Raw genomic sequence first — 19,946 nt, forward strand, 5'->3', positions numbered from 1 at the left:
CGGTAATGAAGGTCCCCCCGAAAAATCTTTAGGAGCCTCATTTAGCAAAGAGGCTCTATCAATGGTTTCTACTTGTTGCATTGTTTCAACCAAAGAGTTTTTATCATATCCCTTCTCCTCCAATCTTTTGGATATGATACCAGCCTGTGTCCTGTAATCCCTGATGTCCGTGCAATTACGCCGGAAATTGATCCTCTCATAGCTGCTTTCATGAACAAACTTGATTCCCCTATTGTTATTATCAGTTTGTTCATGAAAGCAGCTATGAGAGGATCAATTTCCTTGATCTAACCATAACCAAAGAAGGAGGCATTTTTCTTATTTTAAGAAAACCGATCGGAATTCTTTTATTCCCATCGGAAGTTGTCATCATGATCCATGGCTCAAATCCATTCCGAAAAGCCAGTTCATAAGAATGAGGCGTAATTGCACGGACATCAGGGATTACAGGACACAGGCTAGTATCATATCCAAAAGATTGGAGGAGAAGGGATATGATAAAAACTCTTTGGTTGAAACAATGCAACAAGTAGAAACCATTGATAGAACCTCTTTGCTAAATGAGGCTCCTAAAGATTTTTCGGGGGGACCTTCATTACCGTTTATTACCGGTTTTTCCACGCAACATTACCAGATCACAAAGATCTTACGGAAGCACTGGCACCTCTTGGAAAATGATAAGGTTATTAAAACGATCTTGCCTAACAAACCACAAATCGTTTTTAGGGGGGTCCCCTCGTTGCGGGACAGAATTGCCCCTAATGTAGTGGATCCACCTACCCAAAAGGTTTCCTTCTTTCAGAACTTATCTGGCTACCATCAATGTCGAAGGTGTCAGATTTGCTCACTCAATAAAAGCAAACAGAGGAAAACTGAGTCTTTTACATCTTTTAGTACATCGAGGGTCCATAAAATAGAGCCTTTTGTCACGGGTAGTACAAAAGGGGTAGTGTGTTTATTGCAATGCCCGTGTGGGTTGCAATATATAGGCCGGACTAAACGCCCCATGCAAGTCCGCCTAGGGGAACAGATTACAAATATAAAAAATGGCTACCAGTATCATTCGGTATCTAAACATTATGCGGTACATCACAATCGGAACCCTGCCAACACTTTATTTTTAGGAATAGACAGATATAGTGCCCACTGGAGGGGTGGATCTCTTGTCAGGGAACTGTCTAGATTAGAAATGGTTTGGATCCATCGAGTCCGGTGCTATACCCCTGGCATGGTTTGAACATCGACACTGATGTAAACGCTTTCATTGATAATGGTTAGAGCAGGGATCCTCAAACTACGGCCCTCCAGCTGTTGCAGAACTACACTTCCCATGAGGTATTGTAAAACTCTGACATTCACAGACATGACTAGGCATGATGGGAATTGAAGTTCCTGAACAACTGGAGGGCCATAGTTTGAAGACCCCTGGGTTAGAGTGTTGTGTTTAGGGCCTTGTTCTGAGATCATGATGTCCGGTGGGGGCGGGTAATGTATGGGTCAACCATTCCTATACTCTCATTTCCGGATGGACATTGAGGTATTTATAGTAAGCCTAGTACATATTACATCAAGTACACATTTTGTAAATTGGTATTAATGTATCAGCTCAATAGATATTAATGAACACATGATGTCTCCTAACAGGAGACCTAGCCTGCACACAAACCTTGGAGGTTAGACTTAGCTCCTTTTTTATCGTGTGTACCATTATGGGAAATCAGTTCCTTTTCTCATAATGTTTGACCAGCTGGGTTTTTCCACTACCACCTATGCAGGTTAATGTGGATGACCAGTGCCTTTTTTAGGTTCATAGGTCAGAGAGAATTAGTTACTATCTCTCTTTTTTCTTTCTTAAACAAGCGAATTAGAATTTTTAATTTAATCTAATTCTCTATTACATAATTTTTTCTTACATTCGGGTTCAAAGCATTTTGACTGTTTTATATATCAGCATCCAGTATTTTTTGTCCAGTCAGTTAGCAATCCATTATGAAATGACAGCAGGAGTGGTGTGACCCCCGTGTTCACACTGTTTTTTTACCTCCATAAAACCCGGTTACCTTAATGGAAAAAGGGTTTCTAATCTCACAGCATCTATGAAAACTTTTTTTTTCTTTTCCATTTTAGAGACACCATATGTCATTAGGGTACTCCTATGGACTCTAAATCTGATCTGCAGACTTGTGTATATCTGTTAGCATGTCCAGCTGCGGCATATTAAGATTGGCCGTTTTTTAATATCATTGATTTTTAAGACAGACATACTAGTTTCTAAGCTGATGGCAGTATTGATTTTCCTGCTCGGGTCATGAGACAGACATTCTCCTTATCCGGGCTGAAATTTTTATTGTTAATCACTGAGTAAAAGTCCCGGTCGCCCAACTCAAATATGGCGGCGACGGCTTCGGATGCCTTGATCTCAGAAGGGGGCGTCTCCTGTGCCTTGTATTGGACCTATTTAGGTGGTGTGTCAGCACACCGCCCGTACCCCAGGAAGACGACAGATTTGTCGAAACGGCGTAGGGAGGAGCGGCGTGCTGACGTCACCACCACACCACGCTGATCCCGGAAGACACAGGCAGCAGCTGCTAGCCGGCTGGCTTACATTGTTTTTAAAGGCGTTTTTTACCTGTCATACTGTAAGTGCATTTCTTATATCTTTTAATTTAAATAAACCATAACTGTATTACGCTATGGAGCATCTCTGTTTTTATCTACTTTTGGGATCTGAGCGTTAATACCCCAATCTTGTGGAACTCCTGAGCGGGGACTTTGAGATACTTCTTAACAGAGACCCAGTGGCTGGGGGACACAGCCACTCGCTCGCACGATCTCTGTGACAGGGGATCTAACTATCCGGTAAGGGGCGTTTTTGTCTGAGGTGGAGGAACTTCCTATACCATCACGCTCCCCACGGAGACATTTCTGTGCATGCCTCACTCTGTTCCAAGATTGGTGCTTTCTTCCCTTACCAGAAAAGTTGTTTTTCCCATAAGGACTGTTTTTTGATCGTATGGATTTATTAGCAACATTTGGTCCTTGATTCTGAGTTTCCATTTTGTATTTTTCATTTATCCAATATTTGAATCGTGCAGTCTGTGGACTCAAGTCTACACTGTTCTAACAGCATTCACTTATCTGTTTTGTTTGCATTTCTTTTTATTTAATTTATTTTTAGTGTTGTTCATCACTAGGAATGTTCTTGGTATGGTCATACTAACCTATCATGATCATGTTCACTTATTAAGCAGCGCAGCCTATTCCATATAGCTATTTAAGGTGGGGGTTGTCTCACATTTGTGGTTGCAGCAGCACAAATATGTTTATGTTTTTCACAGACACACTGTTTGTTTGAAGGTTAATTTGAGGGACAGCGCAGTATAATTTTTTTGATATGTAAAAATAGGTGATTCCATGTTCCATTAAGGAAAAGTATATTGCGGATTCACTGTGAATGGCCCCCGGGGGAAAAAAAAATGAAAAATTAACAGCAGCTGGTTAACAAAATATCTTTATGCAGGGTATAAGAAGTAATGTCCCGTGACAAAAAATTTAACCATAATGCAACAAATATACAGCAGACATCTGGTAATGGCTTCAATAGCTTCAGTATACTGATTGATTATTTCCGCCCGAGATGATGTTTAAAAGATCTAACAGCCTTCTAACTAGGCAGTCAAACCATAGCTTTAACACACAGTCTTGTCCAATGGATACTGCCTGATGGTTCAAGGGAAACGGACAAAGGAGTGCGTCAATATGTTACCACCCTGTGAATTATCGTGGTTGCTGTGTCCCCTTCAATCCTTGCACGGGCTAGGTTACTGCTGTACAAGTGCCTCCATAATGGCTCTCGTGCTGAGGAACGAGCCGGTCCTTTAAAACAGGGCCGCTGAGTCCATACCACTTGCGGTGAAGATCGCACACAACGTGCTGTTTGGGTGGATGTAAGACAAGCGTCTCCAATCCCACGGCTCAGCTTGAGAGGGGCATAGCGTAAGCTGGCGTCACGTGACCGCTGTAATGTCAACGCGTTTCGCTAGATTGATTAGCGTAGCTTAGTCTGGACCTAAACCCTATTGAGCAAGGGAAGGTGGAGGAGCGCAGGTCTCTAACAACCACCAGCTCCGTGATGTTGTCGTGGAAGAGGAATCCAGTAGCAACTTGTGAAGCTCCGGTGAACTCCATGCCCAAGACAGTTAAGGCAGTGCTGAAAAATAATGGTGGCCACACAAAATATTGGCACTTTGGGCCCAATTTGGACATTTCACTTAGGGGTGTACTCACTTTTGTTACCAGCGGTTAAGACATTAACCACTTAGGGACCGCCTGCCGTCGTTATACGTTGGTAATTTGAAGAGTGATATCGTTGTTATGGCAGTAGATAGCAGCCATAACCCCAGTATCCTCTTCTTCAGCGGGTTGTCTGCTTTCAGATAAAAGTGGTCTCTGATCACTTTTATATGCGGTGGGAGAGGGGCCTCTTCTGTGTGTGGTATGGAGATGAGTGAGGGGAAGATGGCCCCCACCCGTCTCTATACCATTACAGGGCGGAAGCAACGTCAAATATATATATATATATATATATATATATATATATATATATATATATATATATATATATATATATATATATATATATATATAATAAAAATGTTTTTTCTAAGTAATTTTCTAGCAAAAAAAAAACTGTTTTTAACTTGTAAACACCAAATCTCAGAAAGAGGCTCAGTCCTTAAGTGGTTAATGGCTGTGTGTTGAGTTATTTTGAGGAGACAGCAAATTGACACTGTTATACAAGCTGTACACTCACTACTTTACATTGTAGCAAAGTGTCATTTCTTCAGTGTTGTCACATGAAAAGATATAATAAAATATTTACAAAAATGTGAGGGGTGTAGTAACCTTTGGGAGATACTGTATGTGTTAACGCTGCAAGGATAATTTATTTTGGGTTGTTCTTTGGTGGTAGGTTATGATAGTAACATGGAATATACCGCTAAAATTAATTTTTTTTTTTTTATGACTTTGGGCCAATCTTCCTATGATAATAAAACAAAAATCAGTAGATATCCGTTACCATTTACCACCAAAAGGAAGCCCAATTTATCATGGAAAAAAAAAACAAGGTATAATCCACTTGGATGCACAAAGTAGTTGTGACAATAAGTTGCAAAATTGTGCTTAGACATTTACATTTGTTTTAACCTTAGGTGTGAAGGAATTAAAAAACAAAACAAAAAAAAAACACACACATGGGCAGTGTCACAACCTGTTGGAACCAATGAGATCTTGCCCCTCATCATTAAAGTTAGAAGAATGAAAGATGAATTTTGGGTGCTTGTTACAGGCTAAGTTCACCTTACTGAGCATGTTTCATGCTTCCACAGCTCGGCACCCTCAAATGGCTATCTGCCCCCTTACAGATTCAGGGGGTTCTTCTCTCTGTTCTTGTCAGATTTGAAATTGGCATGTCATTCTTTACATGAATATATGATTGAAAAAACTATGAGCCCCGGCTGCCACAGCAACAGAGGGATTGTAGTTTTCAGTGGAGCAGAAGTGTGATGACATCCATGCTTGTAGTCCTTTGACATTTTCCACTGTCCCTGTAACCAAAGGTCCATACCTTGGTACAGACCAGCAGCTGTAGGAATAGACTGCAAGAGTCAGACTATTTTGACTCACGTTCCACTTAGTGGTATATCCTCCACGTGTGTAATCCAAAGGAGGTGGGGCCCACTGTGCCCTCGCACATAGCAAAATCAATGTGGGGAAAACCATTACATTCCCCTTCTCTCTGATGCAACTGTCCTTGTCACAGCACCTGCAGTAGAAACAGTGTTTGCTTATGCAGGGGAAGGGGCAGGTGCTAAAGGCCAGCATGGGGAGTAGAGGGGGCTATGAATTACTTGATTGGTAAGCCAATCATAGTCCTTCCCCCTAATCCCCATGTCGACTCTAGCACCCGCCCCCTTCCTGACATAAATTAATAGTGTTTCTGTTGCAGCTCCCTGTGATGGGTTCAGCTGCAGTGGATACACAGAAAGGGGATCGGTTTACCTTTCTAGTCCTCACTGGACTCCTCACAATACTTGGGGTACTGCAGCTTCCGCTCTTCTCCCCCCTCTCCTATTCCCTGGTTAGCTGTAATTTAGCCCTGCCTACTGGACCAGGGAGTAGGAGAAGGGGAAAAAGAGCTGGAGCGCCTGAGCTCTATAAAAAGTCCAAGGAAAAGGAGAGCAGAGGTAAGAAGAGCAGGGGATAGCTGTTTATACTGTGAGACAGAGGGTCAATTACTGCTTAGCTCTATGTCACTACCTACCTCTGAACTCTGCATCACTTTTTTTTGACCCCCGAACTCTGTAGTAAGTGACTCAGAGGTCAGCCTCCGCATTTTATCATTCACTTCCCAGGGGCCCAACTTAAAGTCTTGCACAGAGGCCCACTGCTTTCAGAAACACCCCTGGATAAATGCTAATTTTTGTATTAATTGACATGGGTGCATTTACTGTATTCATTTATTTATTTTTTGCAAAAGGTGGACTTAAGGTTTACTACTTCTCGCATTGCTCTTGTAGAATAAGCATACACATTGATCCTATGTTTTTTCATCTGCTTTGCCTTAATCACATAATTTTTACTCTGCAGCTTATGGATGTGGGCTTGCTGTTGAGTCTTATGGTGAAAGAAACAGCAGAAAACGCTCAACTTGTCTTATGCAGCAATTATGAATATACTTTGGTGGAACACTCCACTAGTCCTCTTCTTCAGCGTGTGGAAGAGACGAAACAACAAATGACAGTAAGGAAGACATGCATTATTATATTTCTCCCAGTACATGTTTCATTTAAGCTGTCATTAAGGGTTTTTACAGAGTTCTTTCATCTTTTTTTAAAAAAAGGAAGGGTGTTCAATCCTACCCTATGAAGAGAGAGATCCTCAAGCAGAGTACCTGTTGGAGCTTCTCAAAAAACAAACAAAGGTAAGCACAAGCAAGTCAAGTAATGGCTGCACCTGTGACTGATCACACAAGCTTCTATAAGTAAATCCTAGAAAATTATGGGATAGGTTCGCCTTTTAAAAAGCAGGTAAAAAAAATGTGCATTTATTTAATTATTTTAGGAACCTGCAATGCAGGACTCCTGCAGACTGTCTGTGTAAGCTGTCTTCTTGTACCTCATACGAGCAGGTAGTTAAACATTGACAGGAAGCATCAGTGAACTATCTAGAGCTCTGGTAGTTCATTGAGAACTACAAGCCAACAGTCGCAAAGGCTGTGGGTACTTGTAATTTTCCCATTCACAGACCTCTCTAAATGAATGACATGGCTGGGTGGGCAGAGCCATACACTACCATATGTTTTAATATTTTTTTTTTTTTAATTGTGACCGTGAGATCGGGGAGATGATCCCCGGCTCGCTGTCACTACAGGCAGTGGATTGGGAAGGCGCTGCAACAGTTACATGTCACATGTTCCACCCTAAAAAAGGGTGTAACATGTTTCCAAAGGTAAACTTATCCTTTAAATTCTCATTTTGTAGTATTTTGAACTAATTTCATTCACCTATTTTTAATTTGTGGCATGTTACATATAATGAGCACTTTATTGATCTCAGCAGGCCAGTGTTGCCAAACTTTATTCGCTTACTGTATGTACCAGAGAAACATAATTTTCTATTATCCAAGTTCTTCTTATAAATCTGTTGCTACGGGTCTGAGGGCTGCCTTAGCAAAATACAAGTGTCACATACCTGCGCTATAGCTATATCTTTCCAGCTTTAATCTTTAAATCTGAGCTCCAGGATTCAGTAAAACGCACAGATTATAAGCATTAGGCAGTAATATAAAATCTGTGGAAATAAATGTTTTACAGAGTAGATCTCATTTCTTATTTAAAATTTGGGTCACGTTATGCAACATAGCATCTCCCAGATTTCAAATTCAGATCCTGATAAACTGTGGGTGGGCATTCAAATCAAGATTACCACTTCAAGGGCAACTTCTGTTTGCTATGCCACTAGAGTTTTTGCACTGTAGTTTAGGCTCTGCCTAAACATTGCCCACATGCTACAGCCATTGCAGCATGTGAGCAAAGTTTAGGCAGAGCCAGGAAGAACAAGTGTCCATGTAATAGGTAAGTACTCTTAAGACCATTTGTGTCCACGAGTGGAAATATATTTTAGTGGGCCAGTTTGGATCTTAAATTAAAACATTGGTCATTGGGAAAGTAGTCATTTGTAGTCCATTGTTTAGATACAAATGCATGCTCCCCCCCTTGTAAGGTTTGTCAGTTATGGCGAAAGTATATTCTTTACAGGAGCACATATAATGTTTGCCATATGTTAATGTGGGCATGGTGTTTAAAACCCGTGACCTAAATCAGCATCTATGATACTCACTACATACTTTGGGAGACACGTGTTATTTCAATACACAGGTGGATACTATCCTGGTTTTCACACACTGTCCACCTAGTGAAGAGTTCCAATCCGTGTTGAAGCAGTACCGGCGGGCTGTGAATATGGAATGCCTCTGTGTGACAGTACTGCCCCATGGCTTTAAGAGGTACATAAATAAACATGTGTAAATGCTTATGTTAGTTTTCTTCTTTCTATTCTATTCTTTAGCTGAGTTTATATAAATTGCAAGGATTTTAGCAAACATTATGGAGTTTCTTCCCTGCTTCTAGTCTGTAGTTAAACAGGCCATTGCAAGAACTCCAGCCCTGTTTTTTGCCAGCCCTGTTTTTTGCCAGCCCTGTTTTTTGTTTGTTCTGCATAGATCAGGAAATGATTAGAAAACCTGTCGGATTTTTTTTATTTTTTTATATTGCCTTGTGTTGGGTGGATTTCCTTTTGCTTCAGGAATAGTCCCACCTTTTGAAAGGTTTCATTGATGACACATGTCTCCACTGGAAGATAATTCTTCTACTCATGTGCTGGGGACAACAATAGCATTCTAGATTTTCCTTCACCAATGTATGCACCTGTGACAATGGTCACCAGGACAAAAATTGTAGTTGGAACACCCCAGAAGGGACAAAGACATGACAGAGGTTGTAACTCCTCAACACCAATCTAGGATAAAACTAATGTGACTGGAGTTCTTATTTAAACTGCCTGCTACCATCACATTGGAAGTTCTAGAATTGCAATATGAAAAACACTGGAGTTCTGTAAACCGGCTGTATACAATGCAGTGTTGGGAATGCCGGGAATGTTCTCTCAAACTCTGTGCAGATAATAGTGTAGACAACATTATCTTTACAGTGCTAAATGTTGTGTCTTTTAATTCTTATTTCCTCATGATCTGTACAATTATTATGCAGTTTTAGACAATTTCATGAGTGTATTGCCCATTGTTAAGCTGGCCATAATTCAACCAGTTCAGCAGGAACCAGACAACTTTTGATCCATCTATGGTCATTCCTACTCATGAGAAGTCGATCTGTCATTTGAATTATCATTATCATTAACGGTCCTTCTAGAAATTTTTCATTCGATCAGCGCTTACAGCCAATCGGCTGCAGCACTGATCAGTGTATTCTGACAAAGAGGATGTTTGACTCTCAGGATGCAATGACATAGTGGGGAAGGGATTCCTGTATCTACATTGTAATGTGTGGATGGGGAAATTGGGTGAGTTTTTTTTTTCATTCAAACTCTTGCTTCAACAAAAAAACTGACCCATGTATGACCAGGTTTAGTGTAGAGCTCTTTAATGTCTTTCTCCATGGAAGATGATCTGGTACTTTGGTGGAGGAGATAGTATGTAAACATATTTAAATAAGGTGAATGTTTGTGTTCCTTCTATCTGTAAATGGATACATTGGAAGAATGGAAAGGGTTGTGTTTTCTGCTACAAAGAAACAGAGATGCCATTTTTGTAGCACAAATTAGCTAACAATTTTTTCAATTTTCAGCACATATTTTCAGACTCTTCACTAAAGGCTCATTTGATGTATGCATGTGATTATTTGCATCCTGATCACATTATTCTAATCACCAAAACATTCTCATTTGTTTGCCCACAGTGAGGGCTCCATTGAGCAGTGCAAAGACGTGACACTATGTGGCTTCACTGAACAGGTGTTGAAGTAAGTTATATAGTCTTTGTGTTATTTCACCATCTCTAATGCAGCCATTATTGATTAAGTTTTATTCTTTTAGGTATGTGTCAGAGAGGGGTACTGACCGACTGCTGGATCATGTTGAGAAGGTAAATGAAAGGTTCAAGGTTCCAGAAGACCCAGACAAGGTCAAGAGGAGTCAATCATCATCTCAGGGTCTGCTCACAACAATTCCAAAACAAAGGTAAGCTTTATGCAATCACTGTTCACCTTCTGTCCAAATTAGATGAGACTATATACAGTATATCTAAATATTATCAGTTCTTACATCTTTAACCACTTCCCAACCTTGCTATAGCCAAAAGATGGCTACAGCGTGGTTGTCCAGTTCTGGTAGGGCATCCATAGATGTCCTCCCAAAGCCCCACCCCCTCTGCACCTCCTGTGTCCTTCGAACACAGCTGATCACAGATCAGGGTAAAGGGACAGTCACAGCGGCCCTTTACTATGTGATCAGCTGTGTCAAATCACAGCTGATCACATGTAAACAGACTTGCCGGTTATCGGCAGTCTATTCCTATCATGCTGTGTCTGTGGGAGGAAAGAAGAACCGTTAACCTGCAAGTCTGTCAGCACATCGTTTACACTGTTATTAGTGCAGCCTATCAGTACCCATCAGTCCAACCATCAGTGCCACCTCATCAGTGTCCATCAGTGCAGCCTCGTCAGCGCATATCAGTGAAGAAGAAAAATTACATATTTACATAATTTTATAACAGAAACGAGGGAATACATTTTTTTTCCCCAGCATTTTTATTCTATTTTCATTTGTTTAGCAAAAAATAAAAACTCAGTGGTGATTAAATACCACCAAACGAAAGCTCTATCTGTCTGAAAACAATTATAAAAATGTCATATGGGTAGCGGGTTGCATGACCGTGCAAGTGTCATTCAAAGTTATTGCTGATATTGCTAAAGGCTGAAAATTGGCCTGGGCAGGAAGGGGGTGAAAGTGCTCAGTATTAAAGTGGCTTAATATACAAAAAAAAGGGGAGGGATGTACAGGGTTACAGTCGATGGAACTAGGTAAGGGGAGGGGTATAGGAGGGAGAGGGATGGTGATATCAATTTTTTTCTGAAATATAAATATACCCAAAGATACATGAAGATATACAATCTGTCAGGCGTTATTATAAGGTGATCTGGCCAGTACATCTGTTTGCTGTACAGTAACTGCTTATATAAAGTATTAGCTGGAGTGTTTGCTTCATCTTGTGAAAGTGCTGCTGTCCAATGGTAACTCTGTTCCACCTTCAGGCTTGGTTCACACTGATGCAGTGCGGGAAACGCACAGGAATCGCTATGTTTCCTGCATCGCATCACACTGCAGGCGATCTGCTGCAGGTGTCCATTAAAAGTTAACAACAGCCCAAAAGCAGGTCGCAAAATGCAGTACATTTGCTAGAATCAGATCGCATGGGTATGATCACCCACGCGATCCAATTCCAGTGCGGCAAAGAAAGGTACCTGCACCTTGTGTGGATGCAGTGTGATTTGAGCTATACAAAATGACGGGCTCAAATCGCACAGCATAGAATTGCATGTGGTTTGTACAGGAATGCAGTGTGATTCCTGTGCAATGTGACCCCAGCCTCGAACAGAGTGGAGGCGTGCTATTACAGGAGCTGTGTTATTGGCTGAATTACCAGGTGAAAACAAAGGGAGAAAAGCCTACAAAAATAAAGCTAATGCAGCCACCACATATAATGATTGGTAAGCTGTAATATATTACCCTTTTGGTTTTAAGTTTATACTGCTTCATATGCATATGTAAGAACGATCGCCCACGGAATGGTAAAAGATAATACAGGTACCCATTGTGGGGAGTTACAGGAGATGGCCCTGCATAGTTGGATGGGTTTAACGACAGTCCAAAAAGAGGGAGACGAGCATAGAAATTTATTTGATTTGGAAAAGCCTGGGTATGCAAAAACTGCACAGGGTGTAGGGTTTGGGCTAGGGGGGAGTACAGATGGTAAGAAAGGAAAAGGAGAAGTAGATATAGATGAAGGATAGTTGGTTGGGAGGAAAGAGGACTGGGCCTCTGAAGGACACTATTATCAGTACATATTATATAATCAAAATTATTTTTACAGAGTCAGTGGGGGCAGCGAATGCTTGTAGTGTTTGAAAAATGTTAAATGACCTAAGTTGCCTTCTTCCTGTTCATTGCAGGTGGCGCAGTGTCCGGGTCTTCATTTCCTCCACGTTTCGTGATATGCACTCAGAAAGAGACCTTTTGATTGGGCAGGTGATGCCGCAGCTGCGTCTCCGGGCTGCTTCTCACTTCCTGTCCCTGGAGGAAGTTGATTTGCGCTGGGGAATTACAGAAGAGGAAACTAAGAAAGACAGGTTAGATCACTACAAAATAAAGGCAAAAACAGTATAAAATATAGCAGTATTTTAGAAAAGTGTTAACGCTAGTAAAATGATCATCCGATTTAATCTTTTTTTTAATGTATCAATATAGGCAGTTGTCTCTGTGCCTTTCTGAAGTTGTTCGGAGTCAAATCTTTATTGGCATCCTAGGAGAGAGATATGGACATACTCCAAAAACATATTCAGTGCCTCACCTTCCTGAGTATGAATGGGTAAGTACAAATACTAGATCTATGGAAACACATCTTTTTTTCTGCATTGTAAAAATATGGTTTATGAAAACAGGTGTTCCACCTATAGTACTGTTTAAGATTAAAGAATGTTGGTAAATGAAAAGGGCTCAGATTAAATAAAATGATAATTTTATGAATTCCAAAATACAGTATTTGTTGCGTGCAACTCCAGGTCAATGATGTCTATGATGTGTCTGACAGCAGGTGAAATCGGAATTGGCATTTTAGTGTATTTTTAGTGCCTTGAAGGAAGCATATGTGAAAATTCGCTTCAGGACAAAACAGTGGTATGATGTAATGTGGGTAACGCCACTTATATTAGTGTTACAGAAAAAATGTCAAAAATGAGATTACATGAGCTATTCATTTTCTAGTTTTACCCAGGAAAAGATTATCACTCTACTTGCTGTTCTGTTTTCTATAAAAAACTTTGACTTAAACTATATATCTTCTCAGGTCCATACATATCCAGCTGGGCGATCCATCACCGAGTTGGAGGCCATGCAGTTTTTGCAGGGTTGTAACACCCAGAAGCATGGACACCCAAAGGCCTTCTTCTACTTCAGGAATCCAGATGTTCTCGGGTAAAAGAAACCGCACTGAAGAAGTAGCAGAGGAGATTTACATTAGTGTTCTAGTTAGAGATGGGAAGGCCTGGGGAAAAAATGCAAAAATTGGAAAAGTATGGAATATGTTTTTTTACAATGATAAATAATATATTTATGACATGGTATCCAAACTATATAACATGAAGACCTTAAAGATTTCTGAGACTTTAAGTAAAGTCTTAAATTATTGCAAGTTCTCTCAGCTGAAGACAAGAAAAACCTGGAATACAGTTCAAGTAACACTGTTTTTCTCAATGCAGTTCTCAGACAAGAGAAATATGCATTTCTGCCACTGGGGGGCACTGCAGGGGAAAGGCTCCAGTTTAGTTTGCTTGTGGGCTCCATCTTGTTATTAGTTTATCTGTTTCAACCTTTAAATGGTTCCTATTAATGTTTTCCATCACAGCATAGTGTTTACCTATAGTCTGGTCAGTAAGTTAGTTTTTCGTTTCCTCCTGTCAGTAAAATGGTGAGACCAACATCTAGAGTTTGGAAACATTTCCACAGTGCAATTTCTGCCGAGAGCAAAGCTGCCATTTGAAAATATTGTGAGAAGAAATATTCTTTTCTAAATGCTACAAGGATGACAAAACACATCCTGGCACCAGAGGTGTCCTAAAGACACTAAAAACACTTTATGGAATGAAATAACTAGGACCAGAATGAAAGTGCAAGTAGCTTTTTCATCTAGAGTTCTCAGTCCAGAAAACTCTGCTGCTTCTGGATCATCACAAAGTGTTTTTTCACCAGCAGTATCTTTAAGTATGGAAGTGTTACAAACTACGGCCTCTGAAAAATACACAATACCTTCATTTATAGAAACCGTGGAGAAAAAACGATCAAGCTCTTGCAAGAGCAGTATATGCTTCTGGATCAGCACTGGTAATAACTGAGAATGAGAATGCATATTGGCAGTAAGCTTTTACATTATTATGAGGGAAAGGGGCTGGGGTGGTTACTTTTTCTCATGTATAGTTGAAATGTTCTTAAAGGGTTTGTAAACCCTCGTTTTTTATTTTTTATTTTAAAAAATAACAAACATATCATACTTGCCTCCACTGTGCAGTTCATTTTACACAGTGTGGCCCCGATCATTGTCTTCTGGGGTCCCCCAGCAGCTCTCGCGGCTCCTCGCATCGGTCAACTTCCTGGGAGAAGTGCTCTCCCGGGGGGTCACCTTGCGGACGCGCTCCCGAGTCCAGCATTTGTGTCTATAGTTGAATGCTGGACCTGGCCCCGCCCCCTGGTGCCCACATCATTGGATTTGATTGACAGCAGTGGGAGCCAATGGCTGCGCTGCTATCAATCTATCTAATCAGGAGCTGAGAATCCAGGGCAGAGAGCTAGAGCACGTCTCTGCCGAGGGATCGAAGGGCTCAGGTAGAACGGGGGGGGGGGGGGGGGTGGCATTCACTGCCAGAAGTGTTTTCACCTTAATGCATAGGATGCATTAAAGTGGTTGTATACCCAAAGAAAGAAAGGACTGTCCCAATTGCCCTCAAACATGGCATCGTCAAACCCCTCCTAAAGAAACCCAACCTCGACCCTAAGGACCCTAACCATCGCAGACCGATAACAAGCCTCAACACCATCTATTATGGAGAAAGCAGTAGTACAACAGCTACAACACCACCTGGACACACACGGCACTCCTCAAAATATGGGACGACGCCCTCGAAGCAGCTGATGATGGAGAATCATGTCTCCTGGTACTGTTGGACCTCAGTGCAGCGTTCGATACAGTGGACCACAATACTCTACTCATCCGCCTAACAGAAGTAGCAGGAGTCACAGATTCAGATCTACAATGGTTCGCATCCTTCTTAGGGATTCGCTCTCAGACAGTGAAACTAGGAGCATTCTCCTCTGAAACCCGCGCAATCTCTTGTGGAGTCCCTCAAGGCTCACCCTTGTCACCAGTGCTCTTCAACATCTACATCCGCCCACTCCTCAAAATCATCAGAAAATCGGACCTCTGCTTCCACTCATACGCTGATGATACCCAACTCTACCTTCGCATCACTGGAGAAAAAGACCATCATCAGCGACTAGAAAAATGCCTCACTTTGATAGACGACTGGATGACTACTAGCTCTCTCAAACTCAACGGATCAAAAATAGAGCTTCTTCTACACGCAAACCAAAATTCCAAAACTAAGACCCCATGGACACCTCCTACCATCTTTGGACAGACCATCTCTCCAAGCACCAAAGCCAAGAGTCTCGGAGTCATTTTTGACTCAGAAATGTCAATGGATGCACAAATAGGATCATTACAGCGGATCTCACCATCTCCTCCGCCTGCTACATAGACTCATCCCCTTCGTCCCAGAAGAGGACAAAGCAGCAGTAGTTGGAACAATCATCAGTTCCAGACTCGACTACGCAAACTCCCTCTACATAGGACTACCCCAATATCAGCTTGCACGCTTACAACTCATCCAAAACATGGCGGCAAGACTGTTAACAGGAAAAAAAACCCTGGGAATCCATCTCCCCTTCCCTGAGGAGCCTACATTGGCTAACCATAAAGAATCGTATCACTTTCAAGACCCTCGCCTCACCCACAAATGTATACAAGGAAACGCTCCTCAATACCTATGCGAGAAAATAAAACTCTACACACCCAATTGCAGTCTTTGATCTTCTAACCATAACCTCCTCTTTATTCCAAAAACCTGCTACAAAACAAAGGGAGAACGAAGATTCGCAGTCCAAGGACCAAGGCTATGGAACGCTCTACCTACTCACATTCGCATGGAAGAAAACCATCAGGCCTTCAGAAAGAAACTCAAGACGTACCTCTTCTAAGAAGCTTGACAACACAGGACGGATCTAGCGCCTTGAGGCGATTCAGTTCGCATTTGCAGCGCTATACAAATCATTCATTCATTCATTCACCCACTTCTTTTATTTTTACCTACAGGTAAGCCTATAATAAGGCTTACCTGTAGGTAAAATTAATATCTCCTAAACCTGTACGGTTTAGGAGATATTAATTTTGCATGCAGCCGCTGACATCAGCGGCACATTCGCTGTGAATGCCCGGCTGAAGGTCCGGCAGAGACTGCCAGACCTTGCCAGGAAGAAGATTCCCGCGCGCATGCGCGGGGGTGATGTCATTGCGGCTCCGGCCACCCACAGCGGAGCCAGAGCCGCGAACCTGGAAGACAAGCTGAGGGCAAAATGTCAGGTCCCTCGCCGTGGACCGGCCTGGGATACGGGGACCTCGTTCTAAGGCAAGTATTTCATAATGAGCTAGTATGCAGTGCATACTAGCTCATTATGCCTTTGTCTTACAGGGTTTTTTATTTTTATTTTTTTTTTAAAAAATTTTTTTCTGAGGGTATACAACCACTTTAAGGTGAAAAAACAAGAGGGTTTTCAACCCCTTTAACATATACAGTCCTTGTTATTCCATTTGTAATAAAAAATATAATTTTAAAAAGCAAGTTTAGTTTATTTACTGAATAAGCTGTACTTTTACTTAAAGCATAATACCCTTATATACACTGCATTTCACCTTCCCAGTGTAACAAAATGACTTACTTTCAATTTACAAAACTACTCCACACTGAAAATTTTTTTTTTTTTCAAAAAATTCAATTTTTTTCGGGAAAAAACTTTTTTTTTTTTTCCCTTGGCTTAATAATTTCTGGAAATTTTACATCTCTAGTTCTAGTAAGCTCTAGTGTGTGTTATATTAACGGAGGACATAAAAGCTGCAATAATCTTGCACTGCAAGATTACAGTATATGATTAGTCTTCACATCCTGAATTTCATAAGGTCCATAGCAAACAGATTGGGCTACAAGACTTCTGGAGAATATCTAGCTATTGAAGTGGCTGTCTAAGAATGAGCTCAGGCGTGTTCACAAGTCCACGTGCAGAGCCCGCCAGGAAGCTGACACTCCGCAGTGCTAATCACAGGCAGTGAGACATTTCCCGATCTGTGCAGCCGCGTATCAGGAAATGTCTCACTGCCTGTGATTAGCGCTGCGAAGTGTCAGCTCCCTGGCGGGCGCGGGCACATGGACTTGTGAACATGCCTGAGCTCATCCTTATTGCGTCCCATAGGATAACATACCTTCAGAGCCAGCTTTCTTTTTATAACCTTTTATCATTTGTAATTGCCCATTCTTGCTGATAGCTTGTTTGTTGTTCATTCCAACATACACTGTACTCTGTCCTTGTCAATTAGGTCTGTTCCTAGTCATTGGCTCCCAGACTTTGCTGCAGAGTCTCAAGAAGCTGCCAAGCATATGAAGAACTTGAAGAACAAAGTAACCAAACACCCAGCTGTCAGCAGCTACTTGTAAGTTTTATGTTAGGAGAGGGATGCAGATTATAATGTACAGGCTGTACTTACTGTTGTCTTGATGTTTATCAGATACTCTTGCCAGTGGGGAGGTGAACATAATGAGAAACCACACATAACTGCATTAGAAGATTTTGCATCTAGAGTATTAGAAGATATCTGGCAAGTAATTGAGAGAGACTTTATCAAGGTATGTAAGCAACTATAATAAAGAAAATAATAATAGTAAAGCTGGTCATAGATTGGTAGAATTTTTGAATGAAAATTCTTAGGAAAAGAAGGTTCTTAGAAAGTTTGTTGGCTTTGTCTAATCATTAGTGGGGTCGAATTGATGTTGACTTTCAACTGCAATGATGAGAAAATTTGAAGGAGCAGGATGAAAATTTTTTTTCGAGCGAATACGTTTCTAACGGTGTATGTGGCTTTCATTCAGTATTGTTCATTTCTTCCAAAATCAAATGTTAAAAGCAAACAAAATCTTTCAAATTACATTAGAATGTTCTGAAAAATGTTGTACACACTTTTCTAAGACTTTCCCTAGGAATTTCTATTCAAAATTCTATCCATCTATGGCCAGCTAAAAGTGAAAGTAAAGGTTCGTTTTTTGTTTTTTTTTTATGACAAAACTGTCATACTTACCTGCTTTGTGCAAGGGTTTTGCACAGAGTGGCCCCAATCCTCCTTTTTCTCGGGTCCCCCGGTGGCGCTCCTGGCTGCTCCTTTTGTATCGAGTACCCCCCATGGAGAGCCGCATTCCAAGGGGGCAATCGTGCGGGTGCACTCCTGAGTCCTGCTGCTGCATCCATTGACACAAACAGCAGGACTCGACCCTGCCTCCAGCTCCAGTGTCACTGGATTTGATTGACAGCAACAGGAGCCAATGATATATACATACATGCAAAAAAGAATACATTCTATTTATTTAGCTTAGTATTATGGTAGATTACAGTTAGGTTGCAGTTTGAATATCATCCAAGGGGGGGGTGCTGTTGCTTTGCATATGGACAACGGGCATCCTTAATGAGTGAGCAAGGCTATTACTGAAAAGTACTGGGTTTCCTTTATGCTACTATGGTGTAAATTTAATAATAACATTAATATCATAATGTAGCATTACTCATAATCCCCCACTTGAAACGACATATTTTTTTTAAATGTTAATATGTAGCAGCATTTAATGTGATGGTGATATAACTTAAGTAGTCCTAATAAATGGTTTGACCATGCCCTATATCACAAATATTACAATATGGTGAACTACAAAACACCACCTTCTTGAAAATGATTTAAAAAAATCTTATATTGCGAACTACACCTCCCTCTCCAAATGGGGTGTGAATAGATATATATCACAGTACCTTCACTCTAAAATCCAGTGGTGAAGGTGTGGACATTTGAATATTCTTAAAATGAATGTATATACATGAAGTGAATTACAAATTTCTTCCCCCTAAACCACAAATACATAAAAAAAAAAAAAAAAAAGAATTCATACTAATAGTTGAAATTTGAAATTGACAATTGAAACATTCGATACACAAATGGTTTGCTTTATGTTTCTATTTTAAACAGAATGGGTTTTTTTACAATGTGAGGGTTTTTCTTTACTTTAAATCCAGATTTCACATCCTGAATACCTGAAATTACGCCATTGGGCCACAAGACACTGTGAAATGAACAGCTCATCTCACTGATAAGACAGTATATGCTATTTAGCTCTTCATATAAAGTGAGCTAATATGGCTTATAAATAATTTGTATATGACAACTTTAATTATTATTACAATTTGCCTTCCATAATTTCTTACTATTCTTCTGTTTGTTGTTTTAAAAGGAGTCCACTGCATCTCAAGATGATGAACAGCTGGCACAGGAGGGTTTCCAGGAGTGGCATGAGCAACGTTCCTTTGCTAGAAACAAATCAGTAACAAATGTGTGTGCACAGATCCTGGAGAAGAGGCGTACATCCTCAACAAATGGACAGTTGTTCCTGGTGGTTGGGGAGCCAAGCCAAGGGAAGACTGTCTTCATGGTATGTTTTTTTTTTTTTTTTCCGTTAGTAAGTTACCAAATCATATACCATTGTATACAGCTGGTAAAATAAATATTGAACATGTCACCATCTTCTAGTTGTGGCCAGTTTATGGTGAAATTATATTTTTTCCACTTCTGAATTATGGCCCCAACAGTGCTCACTAGAACATTTAGAAGTTTAGAAATCCTTCTGTAACCAATGGCATCAGTATGTATAGCAAAAATAAGGTTGCAAAGGTCTT

At 40.8% G+C, this 19,946-nt stretch overlaps 1 protein-coding gene across 1 annotated transcript in view; it reads left to right on the forward strand.

Moving 5' to 3' along the window:
* Positions 1-19,946, forward strand: part of TEP1 (telomerase associated protein 1) — a 132,456-nt gene that overhangs the window by 57,654 nt on the left and 54,856 nt on the right. Inside the window, exons 14-24 of the mRNA XM_073631315.1 lie at positions 6,652-6,804; positions 6,905-6,985; positions 8,441-8,568; positions 10,037-10,099; positions 10,173-10,316; positions 12,308-12,484; positions 12,603-12,723; positions 13,201-13,328; positions 17,554-17,667; positions 17,743-17,860; positions 19,505-19,702. Of these exons, the coding sequence (XP_073487416.1) occupies positions 6,652-6,804; positions 6,905-6,985; positions 8,441-8,568; positions 10,037-10,099; positions 10,173-10,316; positions 12,308-12,484; positions 12,603-12,723; positions 13,201-13,328; positions 17,554-17,667; positions 17,743-17,860; positions 19,505-19,702 (1,425 nt within the window). The remainder of the gene's footprint in view (positions 1-6,651; positions 6,805-6,904; positions 6,986-8,440; positions 8,569-10,036; positions 10,100-10,172; positions 10,317-12,307; positions 12,485-12,602; positions 12,724-13,200; positions 13,329-17,553; positions 17,668-17,742; positions 17,861-19,504; positions 19,703-19,946) is intronic.

This window comes from Aquarana catesbeiana, linkage group LG01, assembly GCF_042186555.1.
Source record: "Aquarana catesbeiana isolate 2022-GZ linkage group LG01, ASM4218655v1, whole genome shotgun sequence".
In the NCBI taxonomy this organism is placed as follows: domain Eukaryota; kingdom Metazoa; phylum Chordata; class Amphibia; order Anura; family Ranidae; genus Aquarana; species Aquarana catesbeiana.